Genomic DNA, 24,809 nt, shown 5'->3' on the forward strand with positions numbered 1-24,809 from the left:
GACGGCTTAAAAGCAGTTACCATGGAGAACACTCAAGAGACACAGTGGGTGGAGTGATACCGGAAAGTCGTGGGCGTTAGTCAATCGCACCATCCTTTTCTATAGCTGAAAGAAAATAGTCCCGGTTCTCAGTTGTACGGCTTGCGTCGTTGTGTCCCTCCACCTCGCTATGGAGTGCCCGCACCTGACCATCAGTGTTTGTATTGCCCCGGACTCCGCCGTTTTCCCCAACGGCTGTCCTTCCTCGTGGTGCTGCAGCGGTGAGTTTGGCCCCTCCTCCCAGAACTTTGCCCGGTCGGGGGAGGTGCAGCACTGCCTGGTTGCGGTTCCCAGGAAAGTCCCTGGCTCTTGGCGCGGCCTAGTGCGGGTTTGTTATTGTGCAGAGAGCAGGGATAGCCGGGGATGATGGGATGTATTGTGTAGTGTATACACTGTGTGTAATCATAAGTTTTAACGTAGCTGTGTCAACTTTTAAAAAAATTGAACCGGTTGTATATGTATTTATTTAACACTGGGCAAATTTGATCATGGGCAGTAACCCATAGCAACCAATCAGATTGCTGCTTTTCATTGTTCTACTTGCAGCTGTCTTTAAAAAGCTAATCACTGATTGGTTGCTATAGGTAACATTGCCCAGTGTTGATAAATGAGCCCCATTGTGTCTATTTTTCAAGGTATGTGTGGCGCTTTTGCATACAATGTACAGCTGTCCCAGCCTTCAAATGTGGATGTGACCTAACAAAGGTGTGCTCAACACTGTGGGATGAAATATTTATATGTTTAATAAAGTGTTTGTAAATAGCAGATGTGGGGGGAGGCTGGGGGCAAAGGATTACATTGGCAGCATTTATACAAAACTTATTTTTTTCTCTGAGCACTTCACTATTTCACTTTGCAGGTTACATAAATGCAATCTAGTGATTTGCCTTTTTTGCGTTAAAAAATCACCCCATTAATAATAGCTGCATTAAAAGGGGTTTTCACCTTCCAACACTTTTCTCTGTTCAGTTGGTTTCGGATAGTTCACCAGAAATAAAGACTTTTTCCAATCGCTTTCTATTTGTGACAGTTTTTGTAATATTGAAGTGTAAGTCAGTATCTCTGGGTTTCATTACAGGCAGCTGTTAGAATTGATACAATAGTTGCTAATACTCCAGAGATATTGCTGAGAAATGTATCAATTAAATATTGCAACATTGTAACAGTTTAGAGTCTGCCTGAATTACTGAGCTGCCAGACTCAAACACCAGAGACAGGAACTATTTAAAGGAGAAATAAACCCTTAATAAAAAAAACCCTACCTTACATAGACCCCCCTCCAGCCTAGCAGCCCCTAACTCTTTACTTACCCCTCTGTGCAGATTCTGTTCAGCAGAGTTCACGGCAGCCATCTTCTTCTCTTCGGTATTCTTCAGAATGAAACCGGCACATGCACAGTTGGAGCAATTTTCTATTTTGCAACAACCGCGCGTGCGGCGAAACTCATGAATATTGCCGAAGCGCTTGTCTCATTCCGAAGATTACAAAATCGGCTGAAGATGGCGCCAGTGAACTCCGCTGGACAGAATTTGCACAGAGGGATAAGTAAAGAGTTAGGGGCATTTGTCTGGGGGGCAACTAGGCTGGGGGAGGGTTTTTTTTTAATTAAGGTTTTGTTTCTCCTTTAAACTTAAATTTCAGAAAAAAACATAAAATAGAGAGCAACTGATAAAACTACCTGAAAACAACTCGGCTGAAAAAGGGTTTAGAATGTGAACAACCCCTGTAATAGCTGCATTAGTCTTTTATCTGTAGGTTGACATCCTATAAAAGTCATGTCTCTCTTGTCCGTTTATTTAAGTGAATAACATCCATGTAATCTGTCTCTTTATTTTCTTAGCAGTATTTGTTACTGAATGAGAGCATTTTAGAGATTAGTTTGCCCTTTTCTTTGTTATAAATGATTTTAAAAGCATGGCTTTTTTATTCCGCTGAACATGTGTTGCCATTCTGTTGTCCCACTTTCATAAACCTTTGTATGGAGTGGCAGTGTTAGTCTTTTATTTTAGAATATTTTTCACTTTGTAACTCCAGTTTTGTGTGGTCAATGCAATGTGTTTTTGTTTGATAAAGACGAGAGAGAGGAAATCCCTGGGTGGACGGCTACATAGTGTAGGAAGGAGGCTCTTATTGTCGAGGAGAGTGATTCTCACTGCTATGATTACTGTTCTTGGATCCTGATTTCCTTGGGTGAGGCTGCTTTTTGCTAGCTTCCTTATTAAACTTTAGTGCCATGATATGGACTGTATATGTCTTCTAACCTGTATGTCAGCTGGTGATTATTTTTTTTAATTGCAATTTATAGTTATATTTTTTATAGAATGTATATTTCCTTAAATTGTTTATTATATGTTTACTCGTGTATAGGAGAAGTTAATCTTTGAGTTTTCTCTATCAGTGGTTTTTGTATTGTTTAGAGCACCATGCCTTAGGACTGCTAGTACATTAAAAATAACCAATAGGATTTTTCAGCCACCACCCTATGACTAAGGACCAGAGGGGTCCAAAACGATGATGCGTCAACCTGTTCTCGTCTTGGACTTTTATAATGGTCATTAATAAAGGTGAATTTTTTTATATATACTTTGTAGGTGTGGTCCTTTAGTTTTTGAGCCAACATGGATTTATGCTAGCTTCGGTATCATAAACTACAAGATACTGTCTTGTTATAACATAGATAAATTACGGTAGGTAGTACGTCTTTGTTATTGGGGCTACTATCTGCATGGAGTTTTCCCTTTGTCCTCATGGGTTTCCTGTGGGAACTCTGGTGTGATAGAGACCATAGCTCATAAACCCCACTGAGGCAGAAACCAATGTAAATAATAATAAAATGCATTGTTTAGTGCTTTGATCCCATGGAAATCAATGTACTTGGCACTATACTGATTGATGAGATTTTTTTTATTGTACTCAAAAACGCCTTTTTGAGTCTATAGTAGACAAGCAGAGTTGGGTGTCATCAGCAGAAAGTTGATACTGAAGTCCAAACGACGAATACGTTTTCCTAGCGAAATAGTATAGAGTGAGAACAGCAGAGGGCCTAAGACCTCCAGAGCCTCCAGGAACTCTAACAGAAAGGAGTAGAAGTTAGGGCAGTGGCCGACGTAGAAATTAGCTGCCCGAGATTATATTTGCATGACTGCGGGCGATAAATATCCTGAAAATGTCTAGCCACTGGAATAGACTTTACCTCAAGTCTCCAAAGCGATGTGTTGGTTTTACAGATGCCGATTTCAATTTCTGGTGTAGATTCATTTTGAATGTGAGATTTATCACCTCGACCATGGAAACAGTCCTAGTTCTAATATTCACCACCTAAAACCTGCCGAGTTCATGTACAAGTCAATGGAAGAGGTCCGTTGAGCCATTTGGAGATGTTCATAGCCGAGAAAAACTCGATTCGTACGAATTGAATATTATTAGAATTTTCGGGTTGGAACCATTTTATCTAATGTTAGACATTCAAATTTTGTCTTAAATAACCTCCCAGTTGAATTGTGAGTATATTCGAATTGATATAAATCACATGAATTAGAAATTCAACTTTTGATAAACGGGCATCTAAGTGTATGTGACTTTAGATTAAATTTTAATGTGCCTTTTTTTTAGTGCAAGAAATACCAAACCAAACATTTTAAGCTCTACTGGGTAGGGATCCATATTCTCTTGTCTTTCTGACACTTAGCACTTTTGTGTTTATTTGTATTTATTATTGTAATGACCCCTATTTGTTACTTTACTGTTCAGCACTGCGTACATGCTAGCATTATTTAAATACAAATATATATCCATCCAACAAAGAAGATTAAGCCACCCATTTTGTGATCTAAGTTGTGCAATTCAGCCATTGATATAGCCAGATTACATATGGGCTAACTGTTCAGCTTACTAGTGTTACAATTGAATCCACCAGCGACTGCTTAAATGTGTAGCAAGTTTTAGGTATAGGGGTCTAAATAAACCTTCCAGAGCTACACGTGTCACATCTCAAATTAGGATTTCCTTCTTTAAATTGCAATATTACAGACCATCTGTTAAACTCAAGATTGATATTTTTTTCCCTACAGTTTGTCGCTCAAATAAGAGCCCATGGGTCTGTTTGACATGTTCCAGTGTCCACTGTGGAAGGTGAGTGGTCACTACAAATGATTGTGCTTTTAAATGGATTCTGTCATGATTTTTATGGTGGAGTGTTTACTTCTAAATTACACTGTTTACACTGCAAATAATTCACTTTACCATGTACAATTTAATTCCTAGCCCAATGTGTTTGCTCTTTTGAGAAGTCTGCCAGAGCAGCACTATTAACTAATAATTAATTCATTATTAACTATTAATTAAAAAAAAAAAAGTTTCCCATGACAGTATTAAAGGAGAATTAAACCCCCAATAATAACAACCCCTACCCACGACCTTACATAGTTGCATCATTAAATTGGGTTGAAAAAAGACAGTCCATCAAGTTCAACCCCTCCAAATGAAAACCCAGCATCCAAACACACACCCCTCCCTACTTTCACATAGTCCCACCTCCCTGCTTCCCCCTCCCGCATAAGTGATTACCCCTGAAAGTGCCTTAATTCATTACTTGCGTATAGGTGCAGACTAAGCACAGCGGAACTCATGGGCGACATCTTCCGATTCTTTGGTATTCTTCGGGTCCTCTTCCCTTCGACAATTTTGTCACTTTTGGCATATGCGCAGTTGCTATGAACTGGGAGACTGCTCCAACTGCACATGCGCCAATACAGCGTCCACTTCCCAAAGAATACAGATGAGCCGCAAGATTGCGCCCACGAGCTCCACTGTGCTTACTTTGCTCCATAAAGGGACAGCCTGCCCACTCCCAAGTTTTTGAGCAGGGCGGGAAGGACCCCCAAAGGAGGAACCAGAGAAGCCAAACAAGGTATGCAGCAGGCTGAATGTGGTTTGTTTGCTGCCAAATGAACAGCTCAACTGTAAAAACACAGATGCAACAAATTAAATGCTTTTAATTCTAATCATTTAATCTTTCTAGTATGAGTTTAAAATAGACTTTTCCCCCTATCTTATTGTTGAAGATATGTAAATGGTCATGCGAAAAAGCATTATGAGGACACCCAGGCTCCACTCAGTAGCCAAAAACGTCAGGAAAAGACAGAAACACAGCATACAGTATGTATGGACTGCAGCAGTTACAGTACATATTGGTGAGTCATTACAGAATACTTGTAGATCTAAGAAACAGTGGTTCCTTTAATGTCATGTGGTTTAAAAACTCTTGCTTTTCATTGTTTCCTGATCTTTCTAATCATTGTGCCCTACAGTTACCAATGTGATGATTTTGTGGTAAATGATACAAAATTGTGCTTAGTACAGAAGGTACGGGAGCATTTGCAGAATTTGGAAAAGTGAGTATTGCAGAAGTGTGTACATCCATTTTGTCTTTCCTGAGGTATTTTTCATTTCAAGGAGTCACAAAGCAGATATAGGCTGTTGGGAGTTAAAACTGAGTAAGGGGATGGCAACTACCTGTTGGCAACTACCTGTTGACAACAATTTCCTGAAATGACTTGCCATCCAGATCCATTAGAAGCACAGTTTAACAAAAAAAGTGATCCCGGGTAACTGTAGGAAAAAAAAAAATAGTGTTTTACATGTGACAGTTGTAATGGCTCCAGTTGGCAAGGTATTTTTCAGTGTTAGAGTTTTTAACCGAGTTTTGCTATTGTGCTGAAAGTAGAAGGATCATGGACTTTGTTACCCATTTTCTTGCAATCAATAGCACTTTATGGAGAAAATAATTTTGTGTGGAGAAATATCAAGTGAGGGGATAATACGTATAAGGCAAAGCATTGTGTCTCTTGGTATAGAACATCCTATAATTGAGGAGAGGCTCTCAAGTGTTTTAGACCAATTTATGTTGTAGAACATAATCTTCCAAGACAATTTGCAGTTTCCATTAATTTTTTAAAACCATGTTTAGAATTTAATCTTTGTTACTTGGTACCACAAATGCACTTAACCAAGCAATGACTTGGAGAACAGACTGAAAAATTGCAATAGTACATCTGCTTTCTGGTTGTACGATGTTCCATTTAAATGTAATGTTAGGGGCATCATTTTATGTTTTTGGGGCATGCTTTCCTCAAAGAGCATAAAACAATAAGGGTTGTTAATTTGGAGTTTAGAGTAAACGTGTTTTTCTTGGCTGCCTCATGACACTAGAGCAGGCTGACTGATAACTATGTTTCCAAACTAAATACCTCAGGTTTACGGAGTGATAACATAGAAAGGTAAAATATGGGTTCCGATTATGCCTCATTTCTCTTTGCAGCTCTGCTTTTACTGCTGAACTGCATAGGAAAAGAAAATTCCTGGATAGTGCTTCACTGAGCAAAAAATTGTTGAAAGTAAATGTAAGTACTGTTTGTTTTTAGAAAGCGTTTGGGGCACCATATATTACGGATATAAAGGCAAAGTGGTGTTTTTTTTTTTTCTGAAGGTCAGATCACTGCAAATACATTGAATGGGATACACTGAAGAAACTAAGTTTCTTTTTAGGAATTAAGTTTCTGTTTTCCTCCAATTGTTCAAGGACCGGTTGCATTTTACCTTTCTAATGGTAAAAGAAGACCTAATATAAAGGAGTCCAGAATTTGTCAGAAGGAAACTGTCGGTTATACTGTATAGAGGATAATGTCGCCCCTTCTGTAATTCATAAGGCTAACAGAAGTCTCTGAGGTGTTCTGTGACCACATGTAGCGTGCTTTTATGAAAAGATCATTGTATTTTCCATATTTTTAGTAGAATGTCCAATATCCTTTATAATCTACAAGGCTTAATATGTTTATTAATCAAAAAAATCATGAGTCTTTTAGAATTGGGTACACTCTCATTGCCATGCATAACTTTCAGCAATTTATTATGGACACATGCTAGCACCAAGGACTTGATTCAACAACTGTACAGATTTCAGAGTCTGTTGTCCTTGCTTTCGTTTCCATTCTAAACAAAGTTTCCATTATCAACTCCCTGCACTCCCCAAGGAAAAACACACAAACCCCCAGTATTATTTCAATTAATATAATATTCCTGAATTAATCAAATAACTTTGATAAATACTAAAAATCCACAACAAACACTATGGTTATGTTTTTTTTTTTGCTTTATCTAACAAGCAAAAACTTAAGTAATTTGGTCAAATAATTTAAAGTAAAGCATAGAGATACTGGGAGACAGTCCTCATCCACATTCACTCCAGCCCATTAGTAAGCTGTTCTTGTTTAATGTGCAACCACTTCCTCTTCCTGTCTTAAGGTAGAGCAGTGCCACATTAGAATGTACAGTTGACATTTCTGAAACACTAAGGTATGGTGGATCGATTGTCATGGCTGTTTATCCATATAAGCACAGAACAGTGGTGAGACCAGTCTTCTCTGATAGTTCCTCTTTGTGATCCCAAATTCTTCATTAAATTATAATGCACACGTTAGTGAGGATAGCAGTGCTAAGAGACACCTATTTGGGTGTGCAGTTGAATGACAAGCCACAAGTTAGCATTGCGTCTTTATCTTTAAAGTATAAATAACCCATTCTGGTGTTGGGTTACACCATTTATAAGGATAGAAATTGCAGCTTGGTGCATTTTAAAATGCCTCTATTGTAGAGTTATATCCCTACAGTAATTGTTTCAGTGGAACCATTGTGATTGTGACTTTATTGCTTTTAAGGTTTTAAATACCTGGGAATTCCCTGAACTGAAGAAACCCCTCGGATGAATGGTGTTAACTCATAGTCCAGTTGCTTTAGACTTGATGCTACTACATACTGTAGTTTGCAAATCGTGTTGACTAATAAGGAGATTAGTTAACCTGAAATGCGGACAAAGGAGTTTACAGTGTGCACTTACTTTTTATTACGTTCCTTGTCCTTTTATTCCCACCTCTCTGAAGTATAGCTTGCTTGATACAACTTTCTTTTACCATGCACCAAACCACAAAAGGTTGGTGCACTTGATTTGAAAATAGAAGAATTGTGTTGAATACAAAGGGCTTTGTGTGACACAGAAAATAAAACGTTCATATAGATAGATAAAACACTGACAAATGTCAGTAAAGGTACCTCTAATTAAATCCATTTTTGAGGGTTTAATATTTTCAGTGTATTTTCCCCCATTTAAATGTGAAAATCGTAATTGAGTTTTTGATTTTTTTTTCAGGGAAACACAACTGCTCTATGTGCTACTGGCCTTCGGAATCTTGGAAATACCTGCTTTATGAATGCAATTCTTCAGTCACTCAGGTAGGCAGAGAATTTCTTGCCTGATATCTTGGAATAGCTTTTAAATATTTAAAGCCAATTAAAGTTTGATATGTTTTGCCCCATGTTGCAGTGGTATAATGTTTCAAGTGTTTTTTTTTCTGGCTGTAATCCACCCTAAAACATGCTTCAAAATAGCCTTGGACCTGCTTGGTTTCTGACACTTTATTTCTCAGATCTGGATGGAAAACCAGATACTGAACAATCTTAAATCTTGTCAATGTTGCTAATAAAGCACATCAAGTGGAATAGAAGATACATAAAGCATCAATTCTATGTGATTTTAGAATTCATTTACTTTATTAAAAACAAATTACATTATTTATTGTAGAGATTAATCTCTTTGTGTATTAAGCTTTTCCAAAATGTATATTTTGGGCAGTTCATGTATAAGCATAGTTTTTACTTTAAATTGTGTTGTCAATTTGTTCCTGTATAGCAACATTCAGCAGTTTTGCTGTTACTTCAAGGAACTGCCTGCTGTGGAACTTCGGAATGGTAAAACGGCAGGCCGACGAACCTACCATACACGAAGCCAAGGGGATGTTAATGTGTAAGTAATAAAATACAGAAAGCTTCCTCTAAAAGTGAGGTGATTTTTCTAGGTTTGTTTTTTGTGAGAATAGCTTCTCACTATAACTCAGTTTTTTTGTTATTCTGTCATTTTAAATCATTGCAGATGTTCTGAACACCAATATTTATAATAGTTGTGTACGGCATATATGGCCTCAGTGGAAAAAAGTATCTTTCTGTAGTTCAATAATATTATCTATAATCACATATGTTATAAAAATATGAACACTATTGCCATTGCTAATTGTTAATATATAGTGAATAAAGTACACCTCTTGTACAATATTAGGATATTATAAGTTACCGAGGAGTTTCATGACCATATAAAAACACGACGGAGTTCCGAAGTCATGGAACTCCGAGGTAACTTCTAATATCCTCATATTTTACAACTGATGTCATTTCTGTCACAAAATGTGACAGAAATGACATCAGAACTCACCGTTTATAAGGATATAATTTACATACACACACATATATATATATATATATATATTCATAGCGTTTGTGTATTATAAATAGGTAACCTATTTTCCATGACACCTGCTCAAAGATACAGCAACTATAAGACACTAAATATAGACAATATATAAACATTCCTTTTTTTTCATTCCGAAAAATACTTTTTAGTGCTAAAAATCATATTATTCTTATATCGGACATCCTTTCATTTCCAATCATACTATTCGGTCACTTCGCATATTTTTTTCAATCGAGTTTTTTATGATCGGATGTTTTTAGAAATGACATGACATTCGTGGTTTTAGATAAAATTAGTTTTTACGTGGTTTCAAAAACCTCACCAATACACATTTTGATTAAATGGGCCTATATATATCTAATCACCCAGCTATGATTCGCTCTTATCTGTGTTGCTCTGATTTTTCTTACCCACCTAAACTAGAAGTGCAAGTGTTTTGTGCCTTTAGAAAAGTAATATAGCAGTTTATAGCAGGCAAAATTTGACAAGTGCATTTTAAGTAGTTGAATGAAAGTTAATTACATTATTATATATAAGGTTTGTACTTTTTGCAGGTCACTGGTCGAAGAATTTAGAAAGACCTTGTGTGCGCTATGGCAGGGTAGCCAGACTGCCTTTAGTCCAGAGTCATTGTTCTATGTAGTATGGAAAATAATGCCAAATTTCAGGTAATTTCTATTTTGGGCCATGTGTAAATGATATAGGATCCAGATACTGTATATTAAAAAATTGGTTAGAATAACATTAGCTTTTCTTATGCAAAACGTGATATTTGGTATTACAACCTATGGGAGAACCTGTCTGAAATGCTTGCACTTATATCTGCGGCATTTATATGAATTTTAGAATCATTTTTGGCTCATGGAGTATGTGTTGTCTGGGGCTTAAGTCACATGTTTCTGCAGCATTCTGCCCTCATGACCAGTCTGCTGTATTTCATTTTATAAATAGATCATATACAATTGATAAGAGTTTACAGGTATGGGACCTATTTTCCAAAATTCTCAGGACCTGGGGTTTTCCGGATAATGGAATTCAGATCTTCATACCTTTAGGGGCAGATTTATCAAAGGTCGAATTTCTAAGTTATGTGAATTTTTTTTTTTAACTCTAATAAATTCAAATGTACTCAGAACTCCAATTGAAGGTTATTTATGAAAAAACTCAAACGTCTAATATTTGATTGAATAGAAACGACCCTAAAATTAGAATATAATTCTAATCGAGTTTTCCTCCAAAAATGAAATGGAATGTCAGAAAGGTGATTAACATCTTCAAATGGTTCAACAAACCTCTGACTTGTACACGAACCCTGCAGGTTTTAGGTGGCGAAAGTTCCAATTAGAACTGCTTCCAGGGTTAAGGTGTGATAAATCTCACATTCAAATACGAGTTGTGATTTATAATTTGAATTTGTAAGTTTTGACCGAAAATTCGAATTTACCATTTAAACCTTAATGAATCTGCCCCATGTGTGTTAGAAAATCATAAAAACATTAAACAAACTCAATATATTGGTTTTTGGATTTTTCAATGTATTGCTTACATAAAGGATTACTTCTATGTTCTACTTTACAAATTTGCTATTGTACATTTTTTTTATATATACATTTTTTTTAAAATTTTCCATTCTTGTTAAACTTGTAGCCTCACCCAAATACTACTACTTTTCCAGGGGATATCAGCAGCAAGATGCCCATGAGTTTATGCGTTATCTCTTAGACCACATCCATCTTGAACTACAAGGCAAATTTGATGGCTCTTCTCACTTTGTCTTATCACAGGCAAACTGTAGTCGCTCTGTCAGTAACAAATGTTGTACGTGAGTACCTATAGCACAACATCTTATTCTTGAACTGTTCATTACTTGATCCATTATTTCCTGGATTGTTGTTGTTGTTGTTGTCTATAGGTCTGTTCGGGGAAAAAAGGCAGGTATGGAATCTGTGGAATTAAGGAGCTAATATATCCCTCATACTTGTATTATAAGATTTAAAAATAAGGAATAGTTTATGGGTGGGGGCCTAGGGGATGTTTAAATACATACCTGTACATGGTTCCCATCTATTTAAGATCATCACTATCAATATTTGCACTGTATGGAGCTGCATTGTCACTGACTGCTATATGTGAAAGTTTCCTTATGCTGTTCCTTTAAGTGACAAACTGTAACCATAAATCTTTACTCTTTATTCTTTTATGTAGAAATGGTGCATCCACTGTGGTAACCTCAATATTTGGGGGAGTTCTACAGAATGAAGTTAACTGCCTAATTTGTGGAACAGAATCAAGAAAATTTGATCCATTCCTAGGTATAAGATAAAATGCTATTGTATTTCCTACAGGACTGTATACATGGTGAAAAAAAATTCAATATATTCACACTGTACAATGCCCTCTTAACAGTTGTCCCAGATTTCCCAGTCAGCTGTTGTGGTAGCAGGACAGGACAAGACTGTTTTCGATATTTTTTTTCTCTCTCCACTTTTAGGCTCTGTATAATAATCTGTTACTATGCTGGTTTCTTTTTTTTGTTGCATCCTCTTATCTATCATATCTGTTCTGCTACATCATCTGTTCACGTTTTTTTCTATTTTGCACTGAAAAATCACCAGGCACTAGTGTAAAAATATGATGAAACCTACCAACTACATTCTGACTGATCAGGGCCACCAGCAGAAATTTTGGGGTCCCATGTCTTGGGCCCCCATGGACACAAGCGCTTAGTGCCATTATTTTTGGCCATGTCCCTTGTATGCACTACACAAACGATCGGCTAACAGTTAAGTAGGTTTTGCTAGGACAAAAGGTTGAACTTGATGGATTCTGAAAATCGTTTCTATATAAACAGAAAAATTATTTTTGTGTTTACATCACCATTATTTGGCCTGGGTTTTCACAAACTTTGCAGATTAATGTAAGAAACCCGTTTGCTATTTGAAGCCAGACTGCAGTATATCTTGGTGTAAGCCTGTATTGCATTAATGTAATATCTAAACTGCCTTAAAATGTTTATTACCAAATATGGGTTACAAGAAAAGATTGATGTATTCACTAGGGAAAAAGTAAATGTGCATAATTACAGACATTCACCTGTGTTACTGCTTTCTGTTTCAGACCTCTCTTTAGATATTCCAAGCCAATTCCGAAACAAGCGTTGTAAGAACCAAGAAAATGGACCAACCTGTACCCTGAGAGGTATGAACAAAAAAATAATAATCCCTTGCCCTCTAAACATTAGGTTCCATTACCTTTACGTTCTGGTGACACATGATGCAACAGGGACTAAGTAAATATACAAAGCTATTTTAATATAAAAGATTACTTTTTTTTTATCCATACAGCATTTTCCAGAAAGCAAGTTATTTTTTAAAAAAAAAAAACTTTTATATTTGTCAGCGATCAGAACTGCCAGTATTAAATTTGCATCAATATAGCCAGCATTCTTTAGTTGACATTGCTCATATAGATAGAAAGAGTGCCAAAAGAACCTGTCTTACATCTTTGGTAATATTGTACTCCTTTTTATGCCATTAAAAATGGAGGACTAAGTAAGTAACTGAGCAGATTTTAGGTTCTCAATGTAGACAAACTATTGCACACTTTCTCTACAGCAGGTATTCCCAGAATACCTGTATAACCACTGTACTGGGTCTGGAGGAAGCATGAAGGCTAGTGAGGTGGTAAATCAGAGGGTTAAGGCTTTCTAAGAAATTGCTGAAAAACATCAGGGTGTGACCTTATCAATGATAATTTCCTTTATCTGTCACCTTGCTATGTGTGAAAGGGGTGGCATGTACAAATTCTGGGCCACAAACATGTATCATTTTTATAATTACATTTTTTACAGTAGCTAAAGGTTGTGAATTGAAACATTCCTACTACTGTTGCTGCATACAGTTGTTATTAATTATCCAACTTTGTAAATTCTGCATCCTCTGTATATTAGAAATCCTATTGTGCTCATCACGTTTGATGAAGCTATGATATGCACAGGGCAGCAAATATTGTTGCTTTCCTGCAGTTTTGTCGCTTCAGACGATCATCCGTTTTTGTGTATTCATCTAACTGGCTTTTTAGCTTGCTGATATTTTTTTTTAAGATCACATCCAGAATTAAGCTGAATATTTTTTTATATGTATAAGATACTAACCGGACCAGGGGCATCTGTCCCCACCCCTTTATAATATCAGATGCATGAATAGATTGGTGTGTTTGATGCTAGTTAATATTTATAAGGTACAGTCTGTGTGTGTGCACATTGCAGAAATAATTCACTCCTATTGTGTTCTTATTCCTTGTGCTGCAAAGAGCTACCATATATGCGTTATTGTACAGCACTTTATTGAATTAAGTTTCAGGCCTGTTGCCACTTTAATTTTGGTGTTAGTATCTGTTCTATTAGCTGTGCATTACTGTGTAAAAATGTTAATTTTGCATAGTTTTTCTATATATTTATAAAAAGAACATGCAAATGACTTCTTGTTCAAGTTTGTAGTTGGGGATTTTGACACCACTATTTATTCCCTTTAAGACTGTCTTCGCAGCTTTACAGACTTGGAGGAACTAGATGAGACCGAACTGTACACATGTCTAAAGTGCAAAAAGAAACAGAAGTCCACCAAAAAGTTCTGGATCCAGAAATTACCAAAGGTCAGCCCCAGCCTCTTGGTATTTTACTATTTCGGTGTGAAAGAACTATAGAAAAGTAGCAAATCGGACATTTTAAGGATGGTACACTAAACATTTACTTGTCTTGTGGTCCTGTACATGCACTGATCACAGCAGAGATATATACCCTCTTTCAGCTCTGCCACTGGATTTAGCTACAAGTATCTGGCTGCAGGCTGGGGAGATTTTCTATTTTGTGCACTATACTTACCATTTAGGCATGAAAAGTGCCCTTTAACTCACGGAACTGTTACAAAGCAGCTTACTTACAGATAATATAGGTTTAGTATGAAACTACTTATGTTCCTCAATATTCCCAACAATCAGGTGCTTTGCCTTCACTTGAAGAGGTTCCATTGGACAGCCTACTTGAGGAACAAAGTGGACACATATGTAGATTTTCCTCTAAAAGGATTGGATATGAAGACCTTTTTGTTAGAGGTAATGTACATAATATATGTTCTTCTGTGTCTCTGTGATTATCTAAATGTCTCATTCTGTTATTCTTAACCTTTTGTTTAATGATTCTCCCTCTTTCATTCTTAGCAATCTTAGTGTATTGATTTTTCTTACATGAATTTGAAGAACATTTAAAGCAATCCGTTGCTTAAGGGGCAATATAACTATCCTTCAACATAAGTTCAATGAAGAGGATTGAGCTGAATCATTTGCATTGTTTTGTTCTTCAGAGCAATTATGTATATTTATGTGTAAAAAAAAAAATTGTGTTTCTTACCCATTACCTTTTATGCTCACAGATTAAACTCTATGCAGTTTTCGTTGTTGTTTACTGTGGAGTTTCTATGAAGTTAAATGCTTTTGCTTTTCCTTTCTTTATCTTAATCATAATGTGCTAGGACAAATCTAAAAGCTTTTTGCAGGTAGTGCCATGGTAGGGAGTTAATGTAGGGCACCAAAGGAAACAGCCAGTAATGTCTGTTGGAGGCATATGCTAAACCATTTCACTCTTGGTTCAAAGTACTCTGGATTGAGACAAAATCATTTATTGGGATTTTAATTCATATGCAGACTATTGTATAAGGCAACAACATCTGTGCAGACTGATGTATGTACCAAAGATATGTGACTGCACATGTTAATGCACTACTATGTGTTATGGTGGTGGCACACAGGAAGATTAGTCATCAATCGATAAATCTTGGCTACTGTGGGTAACTAATATCCCTGAAATGCCTTCCCACCAGCAAGAATGTGAATCACCGGTGGGATGGCATAAGCATTACTTCCGTTTTCTGAAGTTGCCTCACAAGGAAACTTTGGGTGATTTTGGAAAATAAAACGATGAGCATGCCATCCCACCGGCGATTCACATTCTTGCCAGTGGGAAATAATTTCAGGGAGATAATAAGTTGCCTGCAGTAGCCAATATTTATTGCTTGGCGACTAATCTCCCCATGTGCCACCACCCTTAGGATTTTGGTTTTTAATATTCAGGAGCTCCAGTTTACAGCAAATGTGCAAGCTTATGAATGCATTTTAGTGTTCATTTATCTTTTAAAAAATAAAATAAATAAATATAAAAAAAAAAAAAATATATATATAATATATATATATATATATATATATATATATATATATATATATATATATATATATATATATATATATATATATATATATATATATATATATATATATTTTTTTTTATGCATGACAGAGGCTTGCACTTACAGGTCTTATAAAGAAAATAAGAAACAACTAACATTTCAGTTAGCGCTCTAGCCTTTATCAAAGTGATATATTGATAGATATATCATATTTTTTTATTTTTTTTTTGTATAACAGTACTGTGGAGGATGTTGGATATTTAAAAAAAAATGTGTTAATACTAATTAAATAACATGCTTGTTTCCCACACAAATACAGCCAGAAAATATTGGTCCAGAAAGCTGTCTTTATGATCTTGAAGCTGTAGTCGTTCATCATGGTTCAGGGTAAGTCAGCGGCTTTTTGACTAAGCTTAAATCCTCCTGGACCTCTATCTGTAGCTTTAATGTTGGATTCTACACAAATAAACCTCATATAAGGGAATATGTAGAAAAACTGGACACTGTTTCACAAATCTTTGAAAATCGTTTCAAAGCCAATAAAGTGAATTTGGTGTGGGGAGTCTGTTTGTATTGTCTGAACTACTGGTTCTTACTCTCAAAACAATGTAACTGACCTGGAGGAGAATTGACTTTTGCAACATTGTTTTATGAGTCAGAGCAAGTCATTGTCACTGTGTGTGTTTAGTACCATTGGATGATACGGTTATTGTTTAGAGAGATTCCCCCTTCCACATTCACTTCATCTCAGGTTTATAAAAGTAAAAAGTCAGTATAGCGTCTCAAGGTAAGCTTAAAGTCAGGTTCCTGTGACAGGTTTTTCATCTCATAGCTAATATGCTACTTTATACGTATATGAATGTTTGTACAGCTACTCTATAGTACAGGTATGTTATCTGGAAACCCAAATATCCATATAGCCCAAGCAAGGTACCTACAATTGGTAATGGCCAAATAACGGCCCGCATAAAGGAGGTGTCCACATTTAATTTATATTGACATATTTACCCACACTGATATGGGACTTATCCTCCAAATGCGATTAAACAATATTAGATAGCCAGGACCATGCAATTTAAATTAAAAAGCGATATTTATTAACACCATGCCAAAATTACTAAAACCATTTAAAATAAGCAGCGCTGCTTGGGGGGTGGGGTTCCCATTCCTCCTAAATATGTATTAATAAACAGTCCAATGTAGTATGAGAGGCTGCGTGCACGCTTTGAATCCGAGCCTCCACTGAGTATCTAGTCAAAAGCGCCCATCCATACGAGGACCGTGGTTAAACTTTCATATGCTGAGGAGAGCAATAGATCATCACAACAGATGAAATGAAACACCAATGAAGTGCTTAGTTCGATGGAGAAAAGGAGATTAGTCCAGTTCAAGTTGTGGATAACAAGTGTAGAGCGGCATGTGAGGCGGAACCGGTGTGGGGTTAACACATTGGTGCCCAAAATAGTACAGTTCTGAATAACAAAGACGTGGGCTCTAGAGAAGGGGATATCCCCTAAATACATCCGGTGGACATTTGGATTCCAATGGTGTGGTGGTATAACAATTACTATGTAGTTGTATGTGTCCCACCGCTCTGCAGCGATTGCTGCACCGAATAAGAAAATTACTGACCGTAGCAGATCACCTCCCACACCGGTTTGTGCAACAGTCCATACTCACATCCGTCTTCCGATATCATTTGTACCTCTGGTGCGCATCATCCCCACCGGGAAGGAGAGCAGAAGAATTCCCCTGGCAGCGCTGTACCTCGACAGCTGTTTCGCCGCTACCCGCGGCTTTGTCAAGAGGCCGACAGACCGGAAATGACATCCTTTTAAGGGTAACGTCACATGACTTCAATATTCGTGATTGCCACACTGTTGCGTGAAATCCTACAATGTCACTGATATCCAGATAATGACATTATTGCAGTAAGTTGCAGTCTAGAGACATCCTTTCCACAAAAGATGAATAGATGGAAAAATTATAGATGATTCAATGCAACCTTATTTGTATCGATAATTATATGGCCAGTCATTATATTTATGTACCCCTAAGGCATGGTGATAAAGTACAATTAAAAGATTAATTGACACATAGGCCCTGGACCTATACAGTACACTCAATTATAGATATAGATATATATATAAGTTTAAATCTCAAAGGGTCGCAGAAAATTAGTTAGTTCAATAGCATATAAGCAAATAAAATAAATAAAGAAAAAAAGAAAGAAAGAAGCAAGAAAAGAAAAGGATATTGAAACATACACCACATTATTCCAATCCAAAACAAAATTATAGACAAACAAAATTATAAACAAAAATTGATACATGGATTATGGTCAATAAACTTGCCAATGTGGGCAACCAACTATTCTGCCCATATAGTAAGTAATTAAGTATCCTATTCCGTCATTTATTTACAAAGGCCTGGAAGTTTAAGTGGCCATTGAGACCAAATTCGGATTTATAGGCATTGAGTCTAAAAATCCATGTTGTTTCCAACTGTAATAATTTGTTGTCCAAATCACCCCCCCTGATATCCCCATGTATGCGGTCAATGCCCTGGAAATAGGAGCCTGCATAATGTCCATTATGCATGCAAACAATGTGTTTGGCAATTGCTGATAGCAAATTACAATTCCTGATATCACGCATATGCTCATATATGCGTCTCCTAAAGGGTCTTTTTGTTTTGCCCACATATTTGCTGCCACAATGGCAAGTGAACAAATAAATAACGTGTGGTCGTGCAGCACGTATAATGGTACATATCATAGTTTACTCTCCCATTTCCAAAACTAGTAGACACTTTGATATATTGGCACTGTTCACAGGCCCCACATTTATAGCTGCCCAATGTTTTGCAGCATGTCAATCTGGATTGTGGTTGAAAATGACTACGAGTAAGTGAGTCGCCAATACTCGTGTTCCTCCTGTAACTAAACTGAGGATAGGGGGACACCAATTTGCCCACAACGGGGTCCTTTGCTAGTATGTTCCAATGTTTGTGTATTGAGGAACGAATTTCATTATCATTGGTGTTATAGGTCAGTACCAATCGTGTTACTTCCTGTGTTTTGGGGGGGGATATTTGGGTGTTGGGGTTCCGACGTTTATAAAGTAAGTCGTCCCTGTTAAGGGACAGAGCATATTGATAAGCCCTGCGAAGGCAACGTGTTTTATAGCCCCGTAATTTGAATCTCTGATAGAGGGAGTAGGCCTCTCGTTTAAAGTCCTCATCTGTCGAACATATTCGCCTCAATCTTATGTATTGACCCTTAGGGATACCCTCAATGCATCTATAGGGGTGCATTGATTGGGCATGTAGAAGGCTATTGCCAGCTGTTTTCTTACGATAAAGATTGGTGGATACGTAACCATCCTGACCTACTTTTATTTCCGTATCCAAAAATTCCAATCTGGTACTATGGTAATTTAAAGTTAAAGTTAGGTTAAATCTGTTGACATTGAGTTTCGCTACGAAGTCCTGTAGTAGTTTCTCTGGGCCCTGCCATATTAGCATGATGTCATCGATATATCTGTGCCAACGTAGCACATGAGGTAAGTATATCTCATATTCCTCAGCCATGAAGACGTAATGCTCCCATTCGCCTAAAAATAAATTGGCGTAGCTGGGGGCACATTTAGCGCCCATAGCCACGCCTTGGCGTTGTAAGTAGTAAATGCCGTTAAAAAGAAAAACGTTATGGTGCAAAACGAAGTCTAGTGCTTTCAAAATAAACCTATGTTGGTCAGAAATTGGTTTATGACTGCGTTCAAAGATCGATTGTATAGCATCAAGACCCAGGGAGTGTGGTATACTCATATATAAAGCCTCTACATCCAACCCCACTAGAATACAGTCCGGCTCCAAAATTAAACCATTGATTTCCCTCAATAGATGAGTGGTATCTAGTATGAATGAGTCTAATTGTGACACCAAAGGTTGTAACACCATATCGATGTATCCACTAATTGGTTCAGTGAGTGATCCACAACCAGATACAATGGGTCTTCCCGGCGGTTCACTGAGGGACTTGTGAACCTTCGGCAGGGCATAAAAAGTGGGAGTTCGTGGATGTGGGACTTTAAGATATTCGAGTGTGTGTTGGTCAATTATACCATCCCGATACGCTTGATCGATCAGGTCAAATAGTTGGTCTCTATGTTCTTGTACATGTGGTAAAAGAATAGGCTTGTACCATTGTTTATTGTTCAAAATTTTGGTACACATAGTGGTATATTGGGAGGAGTCCATAATTACAATGTTGGAACCCTTGTCTGAGGGCTTTATCACAATGTTGGAATTGCCCTTCAACTCCTTGAGGGCCTGGATTTCTTCCTTGGTAAGATTTGGTTTTTTTATATTTTTAGTCAATTGTAAGATGTCCTCCGTAACCCTACGTACAAAAGTGTCAATAGCACCATTTTCTGAAACGTTAGGGTAACGGCAGGATCTTTTCTTACATGAAGGTAGTTTGATTTGGTCGGAGGAATTTTCAGACCATAAATCCTCAATATCTTGCAATAATAAATGCTCTTCCTCCATTCTGGGGTCATCCCATAGCTCCATAAGAATTTTAAGCGTTTTGAAATCATTCAAATTAAACTGACTGAAGTCAGCAGTGGTCTGTCTATTTTTAGTCCATTGTAATTTTAGGAGTAATTTACGTGCAAATAAGTGAACATCCTTAACTAAGGAAAAGTGATCTAGTGACTTAGAAGGTACAAAAGAAAGTCCCTTTTGTAAAAGACCTGTGACCGTGGGTGTGAAGAGAGTGCTAGATAGATTGATTATTTGTAGGTCATTCTGGGGTGATGGTAAAGCAACATTACCTGTGACATTCACAGGTTGAGTGACTGTAAAAAACTAGTGCCTGCTGGTGATGGTGTGTCTTGAGACAAGTTGAACAGGAATGGCGCTTGGACGCTTTTCTCCTGGACAACTTGTGACGTGACATTTTCCTTGTGAAATACCGTGTTAAACTTACGTTTTTTACGATCCATGTGCTTACGTGTGAGTGAAAAAGTGTCAGACCCACTTGTTTCGCTCTCTGAATTTATCAATGGAATAAGAAAAGACGTAATTTTCAAAATACATTTGACCGAAATGGGAGCACAAAGGGTTTTCAAGGGAGGCACCAGAACAAAAATATCAAAGTAAATTCGGATCGGGACACAAATTCAGAGAGCGAAACAAGTGGGTCTGACACTTTTTCACTCACACGTAAGCACATGGATCGTAAAAAACGTAAGTTTAACACGGTATTTCACAAGGAAAATGTCACGTCACAAGTTGTCCAGGAGAAAAGCGTCCAAGCGCCATTCCTGTTCAACTTGTCTCAAGACACACCATCACCAGCAGGCACTAGTTTTTTACAGTCACTCAACCTGTGAATGTCACAGGTAATGTTGCTTTACCATCACCCCAGAATGACCTACAAATAATCAATCTATCTAGCACTCTCTTCACACCCACGGTCACAGGTCTTTTACAAAAGGGACTTTCTTTTGTACCTTCTAAGTCACTAGATCACTTTTCCTTAGTTAAGGATGTTCACTTATTTGCACGTAAATTACTCCTAAAATTACAATGGACTAAAAATAGACAGACCACTGCTGACTTCAGTCAGTTTAATTTGAATGATTTCAAAACGCTTAAAATTCTTATGGAGCTATGGGATGACCCCAGAATGGAGGAAGAGCATTTATTATTGCAAGATATTGAGGATTTATGGTCTGAAAATTCCTCCGACCAAATCAAACTACCTTCATGTAAGAAAAGATCCTGCCGTTACCCTAACGTTTCAGAAAATGGTGCTATTGACACTTTTGTACGTAGGGTTACGGAGGACATCTTACAATTGACTAAAAATATAAAAAAACCAAATCTTACCAAGGAAGAAATCCAGGCCCTCAAGGAGTTGAAGGGCAATTCCAACATTGTGATAAAGCCCTCAGACAAGGGTTCCAACATTGTAATTATGGACTCCTCCCAATATACCACTATGTGTACCAAAATTTTGAACAATAAACAATGGTACAAGCCTATTCTTTTACCACATGTACAAGAACATAGAGACCAACTATTTGACCTGATCGATCAAGCGTATCGGGATGGTATAATTGACCAACACACACTCGAATATCTTAAAGTCCCACATCCACGAACTCCCACTTTTTATGCCTTGCCGAAGGTTCACAAGTCCCTCAGTGAACCGCCGGGAAGACCCATTGTATCTGGTTGTGGATCACTCACTGAACCAATTAGTGGATACATCGATATGGTGTTACAACCTTTGGTGTCACAATTAGACTCATTCATACTAGATACCACTCATCTATTGAGGGAAATCAATGGTTTAATTTTGGAGCCGGACTGTATTCTAGTGGGGTTGGTTGTAGAGGCTTTATATATGAGTATACCACACTCCCTGGGTCTTGATGCTATACAATCGATCTTTGAACGCAGTCATAAACCAATTTCTGACCAACATAGGTTTATTTTGAAAGCACTAGACTTCGTTTTGCACCATAACGTTTTTCTTTTTAACGGCATTTACTACTTACAACGCCAAGGCGTGGCTATGGGCGCTAAATGTGCCCCCAGCTACGCCAATTTATTTTTAGGCGAATGGGAGCATTACGTCTTCATGGCTGAGGAATATGAGATATACTTACCTCATGTGCTACGTTGGCACAGATATATCGATGACATCATGCTAATATGGCAGGGCCCAGAGAAACTACTACAGGACTTCGTAGCGAAACTCAATGTCAACAGATTTAACCTAACTTTAACTTTAAATTACCATAGTACCAGATTGGAATTTTTGGATACGGAAATAAAAGTAGGTCAGGATGGTTACGTATCCACCAATCTTTATCGTAAGAAAACAGCTGGCAATAGCCTTCTACATGCCCAATCAATGCACCCCTATAGATGCATTGAGGGTATCCCTAAGGGTCAATACATAAGATTGAGGCGAATATGTTCGACAGATGAGGACTTTAAACGAGAGGCCTACTCCCTCTATCAGAGATTCAAATTACGGGGCTATAAAACACGTTGCCTTCGCAGGGCTTATCAATATGCTCTGTCCCTTAACAGGGACGACTTACTTTATAAACGTCGGAACCCCAACACCCAAATATCCCCCCCCCAAAACACAGGAAGTAACACGATTGGTACTGACCTATAACACCAATGATAATGAAATTCGTTCCTCAATACACAAACATTGGAACATACTAGCAAAGGACCCCGTTGTGGGCAAATTGGTGTCCCCCTATCCTCAGTTTAGTTACAGGAGGAACACGAGTATTGGCGACTCACTTACTCGTAGTCATTTTCAACCACAATCCAGATTGACATGCTGCAAAACATTGGGCAGCTATAAATGTGGGGCCTGTGAACAGTGCCAATATATCAGTGTCTACTAGTTTTGGAAATGGGAGAGTAAACTATGATATGTACCATTATACGTGCTGCACGACCACACATGTTATTTATTTGTTCACTTGCCACTGTGGCAGCAAATATGTGGGCAAAACAAAAAGACCCTTTAGGAGACGCATATATGAGCATATGCGTGATATCAGAAATTGTAATTTGCTATCAGCAATTGCCAAACACATTGTTTGCATGCATAATGGACATTATGCAGGCTCCTATTTCCAGGGCATTGACCGCATACATGGGGATATCAGGGGGGGTGATTTGGACAACAAATTATTACAGTTGGAAACAACATGGATTTTTAGACTCAATGCCTATAAATCCGAATTTGGTCTCAATGGCCACTTAAACTTCCAGGCCTTTGTAAATAAATGACGGAATAGGATACTTAATTACTTACTATATGGGCAGAATAGTTGGTTGCCCACATTGGCAAGTTTATTGACCATAATCCATGTATCAATTTTTGTTTATAATTTTGTTTGTCTATAATTTTGTTTTGGATTGGAATAATGTGGTGTATGTATCAATATCCTTTACTTTTCTTGCTTCTTTCTTTCTTTATTTATTTTATTTGCTTATATGCTATTGAACTAACTAATTTTCTGCGACCCTTTGAGATTTAAACTTATATATATATCTATATCTATAATTGAGTGTACTGTATAGGTCCAGGGCCTATGTGTCAATTAATCTTTTAATTGTACTTTATCACCATGCCTTAGGGGTACATAAATATAATGACTGGCCATATAATTATCGATACAAATAAGGTTGCATTGAATCATCTATAATTTTTCCATCTATTCATCTTTTGTGGAAAGGATGTCTCTAGACTGCAACTTACTGCAATAATGTCATTATCTGGATATCAGTGACATTGTAGGATTTCACGCAACAGTGTGGCAATCACGAATATTGAAGTCATGTGACGTTACCCTTAAAAGGATGTCATTTCCGGTCTGTCGGCCTCTTGACAAAGCCGCGGGTAGCGGCGAAACAGCTGTCGAGGTACAGCGCTGCCAGGGGAATTCTTCTGCTCTCCTTCCCGGTGGGGATGATGCGCACCAGAGGTACAAATGATATCGGAAGACGGATGTGAGTATGGACTGTTGCACAAACCGGTGTGGGAGGTGATCTGCTACGGTCAGTAATTTTCTTATTCGGTGCAGCAATCGCTGCAGAGCGGTGGGACACATACAACTACATAGTAATTGTTATACCACCACACCATTGGAATCCAAATGTCCACCGGATGTATTTAGGGGATATCCCCTTCTCTAGAGCCCACGTCTTTGTTATTCAGAACTGTACTATTTTGGGCACCAATGTGTTAACCCCACACCGGTTCCGCCTCACATGCCGCTCTACACTTGTTATCCACAACTTGAACTGGACTAATCTCCTTTTCTCCATCGAACTAAGCACTTCATTGGTGTTTCATTTCATCTGTTGTGATGATCTATTGCTCTCCTCAGCATATGAAAGTTTAACCACGGTCCTCGTATGGATGGGCGCTTTTGACTAGAAGCGGGTTACAATTGATACTCAGTGGAGGCTCGGATTCAAAGCGTGCACGCAGCCTCTCATACTACATTGGACTGTTTATTAATACATATTTAGGAGGAATGGGAACCCCACCCCCCAAGCAGCGCTGCTTATTTTAAATGGTTTTAGTAATTTTGGCATGGTGTTAATAAATATCGCTTTTT

The 24,809-nt window shown here is 37.6% G+C and overlaps 1 protein-coding gene across 3 annotated transcripts in view; it reads left to right on the top strand.

The window, feature by feature from the left end:
* usp3.S (ubiquitin specific peptidase 3 S homeolog) overlaps positions 1-24,809 on the top strand; it is a 28,059-nt gene continuing 3,250 nt past the window's right edge. Inside the window, exons 1-16 of one of the 3 annotated variants that reach the window (XM_018255617.2) lie at positions 145-260; positions 2,113-2,229; positions 2,512-2,603; positions 4,110-4,170; positions 5,103-5,231; positions 5,349-5,432; positions 6,359-6,440; positions 8,243-8,325; positions 8,783-8,896; positions 9,952-10,065; positions 11,073-11,219; positions 11,603-11,709; positions 12,515-12,595; positions 13,932-14,050; positions 14,396-14,509; positions 15,956-16,023. In XM_018255617.2, the coding sequence (XP_018111106.1) occupies positions 2,588-2,603; positions 4,110-4,170; positions 5,103-5,231; positions 5,349-5,432; positions 6,359-6,440; positions 8,243-8,325; positions 8,783-8,896; positions 9,952-10,065; positions 11,073-11,219; positions 11,603-11,709; positions 12,515-12,595; positions 13,932-14,050; positions 14,396-14,509; positions 15,956-16,023 (1,319 nt within the window). In that variant the 5' untranslated portion in view covers positions 145-260; positions 2,113-2,229; positions 2,512-2,587. Of the gene's footprint in view, positions 261-2,112; positions 2,230-2,312; positions 2,604-4,109; positions 4,171-5,102; positions 5,232-5,348; positions 5,433-6,358; positions 6,441-8,242; positions 8,326-8,782; positions 8,897-9,951; positions 10,066-11,072; positions 11,220-11,602; positions 11,710-12,514; positions 12,596-13,931; positions 14,051-14,395; positions 14,510-15,955; positions 16,024-24,809 lie in introns of those variants that run through there. The other 2 variants (XM_018255616.2, XM_018255618.2) reach the window with 2 other exon arrangements.

This window comes from Xenopus laevis, chromosome 3S, assembly GCF_017654675.1.
Source record: "Xenopus laevis strain J_2021 chromosome 3S, Xenopus_laevis_v10.1, whole genome shotgun sequence".
NCBI lineage: Eukaryota > Metazoa > Chordata > Amphibia > Anura > Pipidae > Xenopus > Xenopus laevis.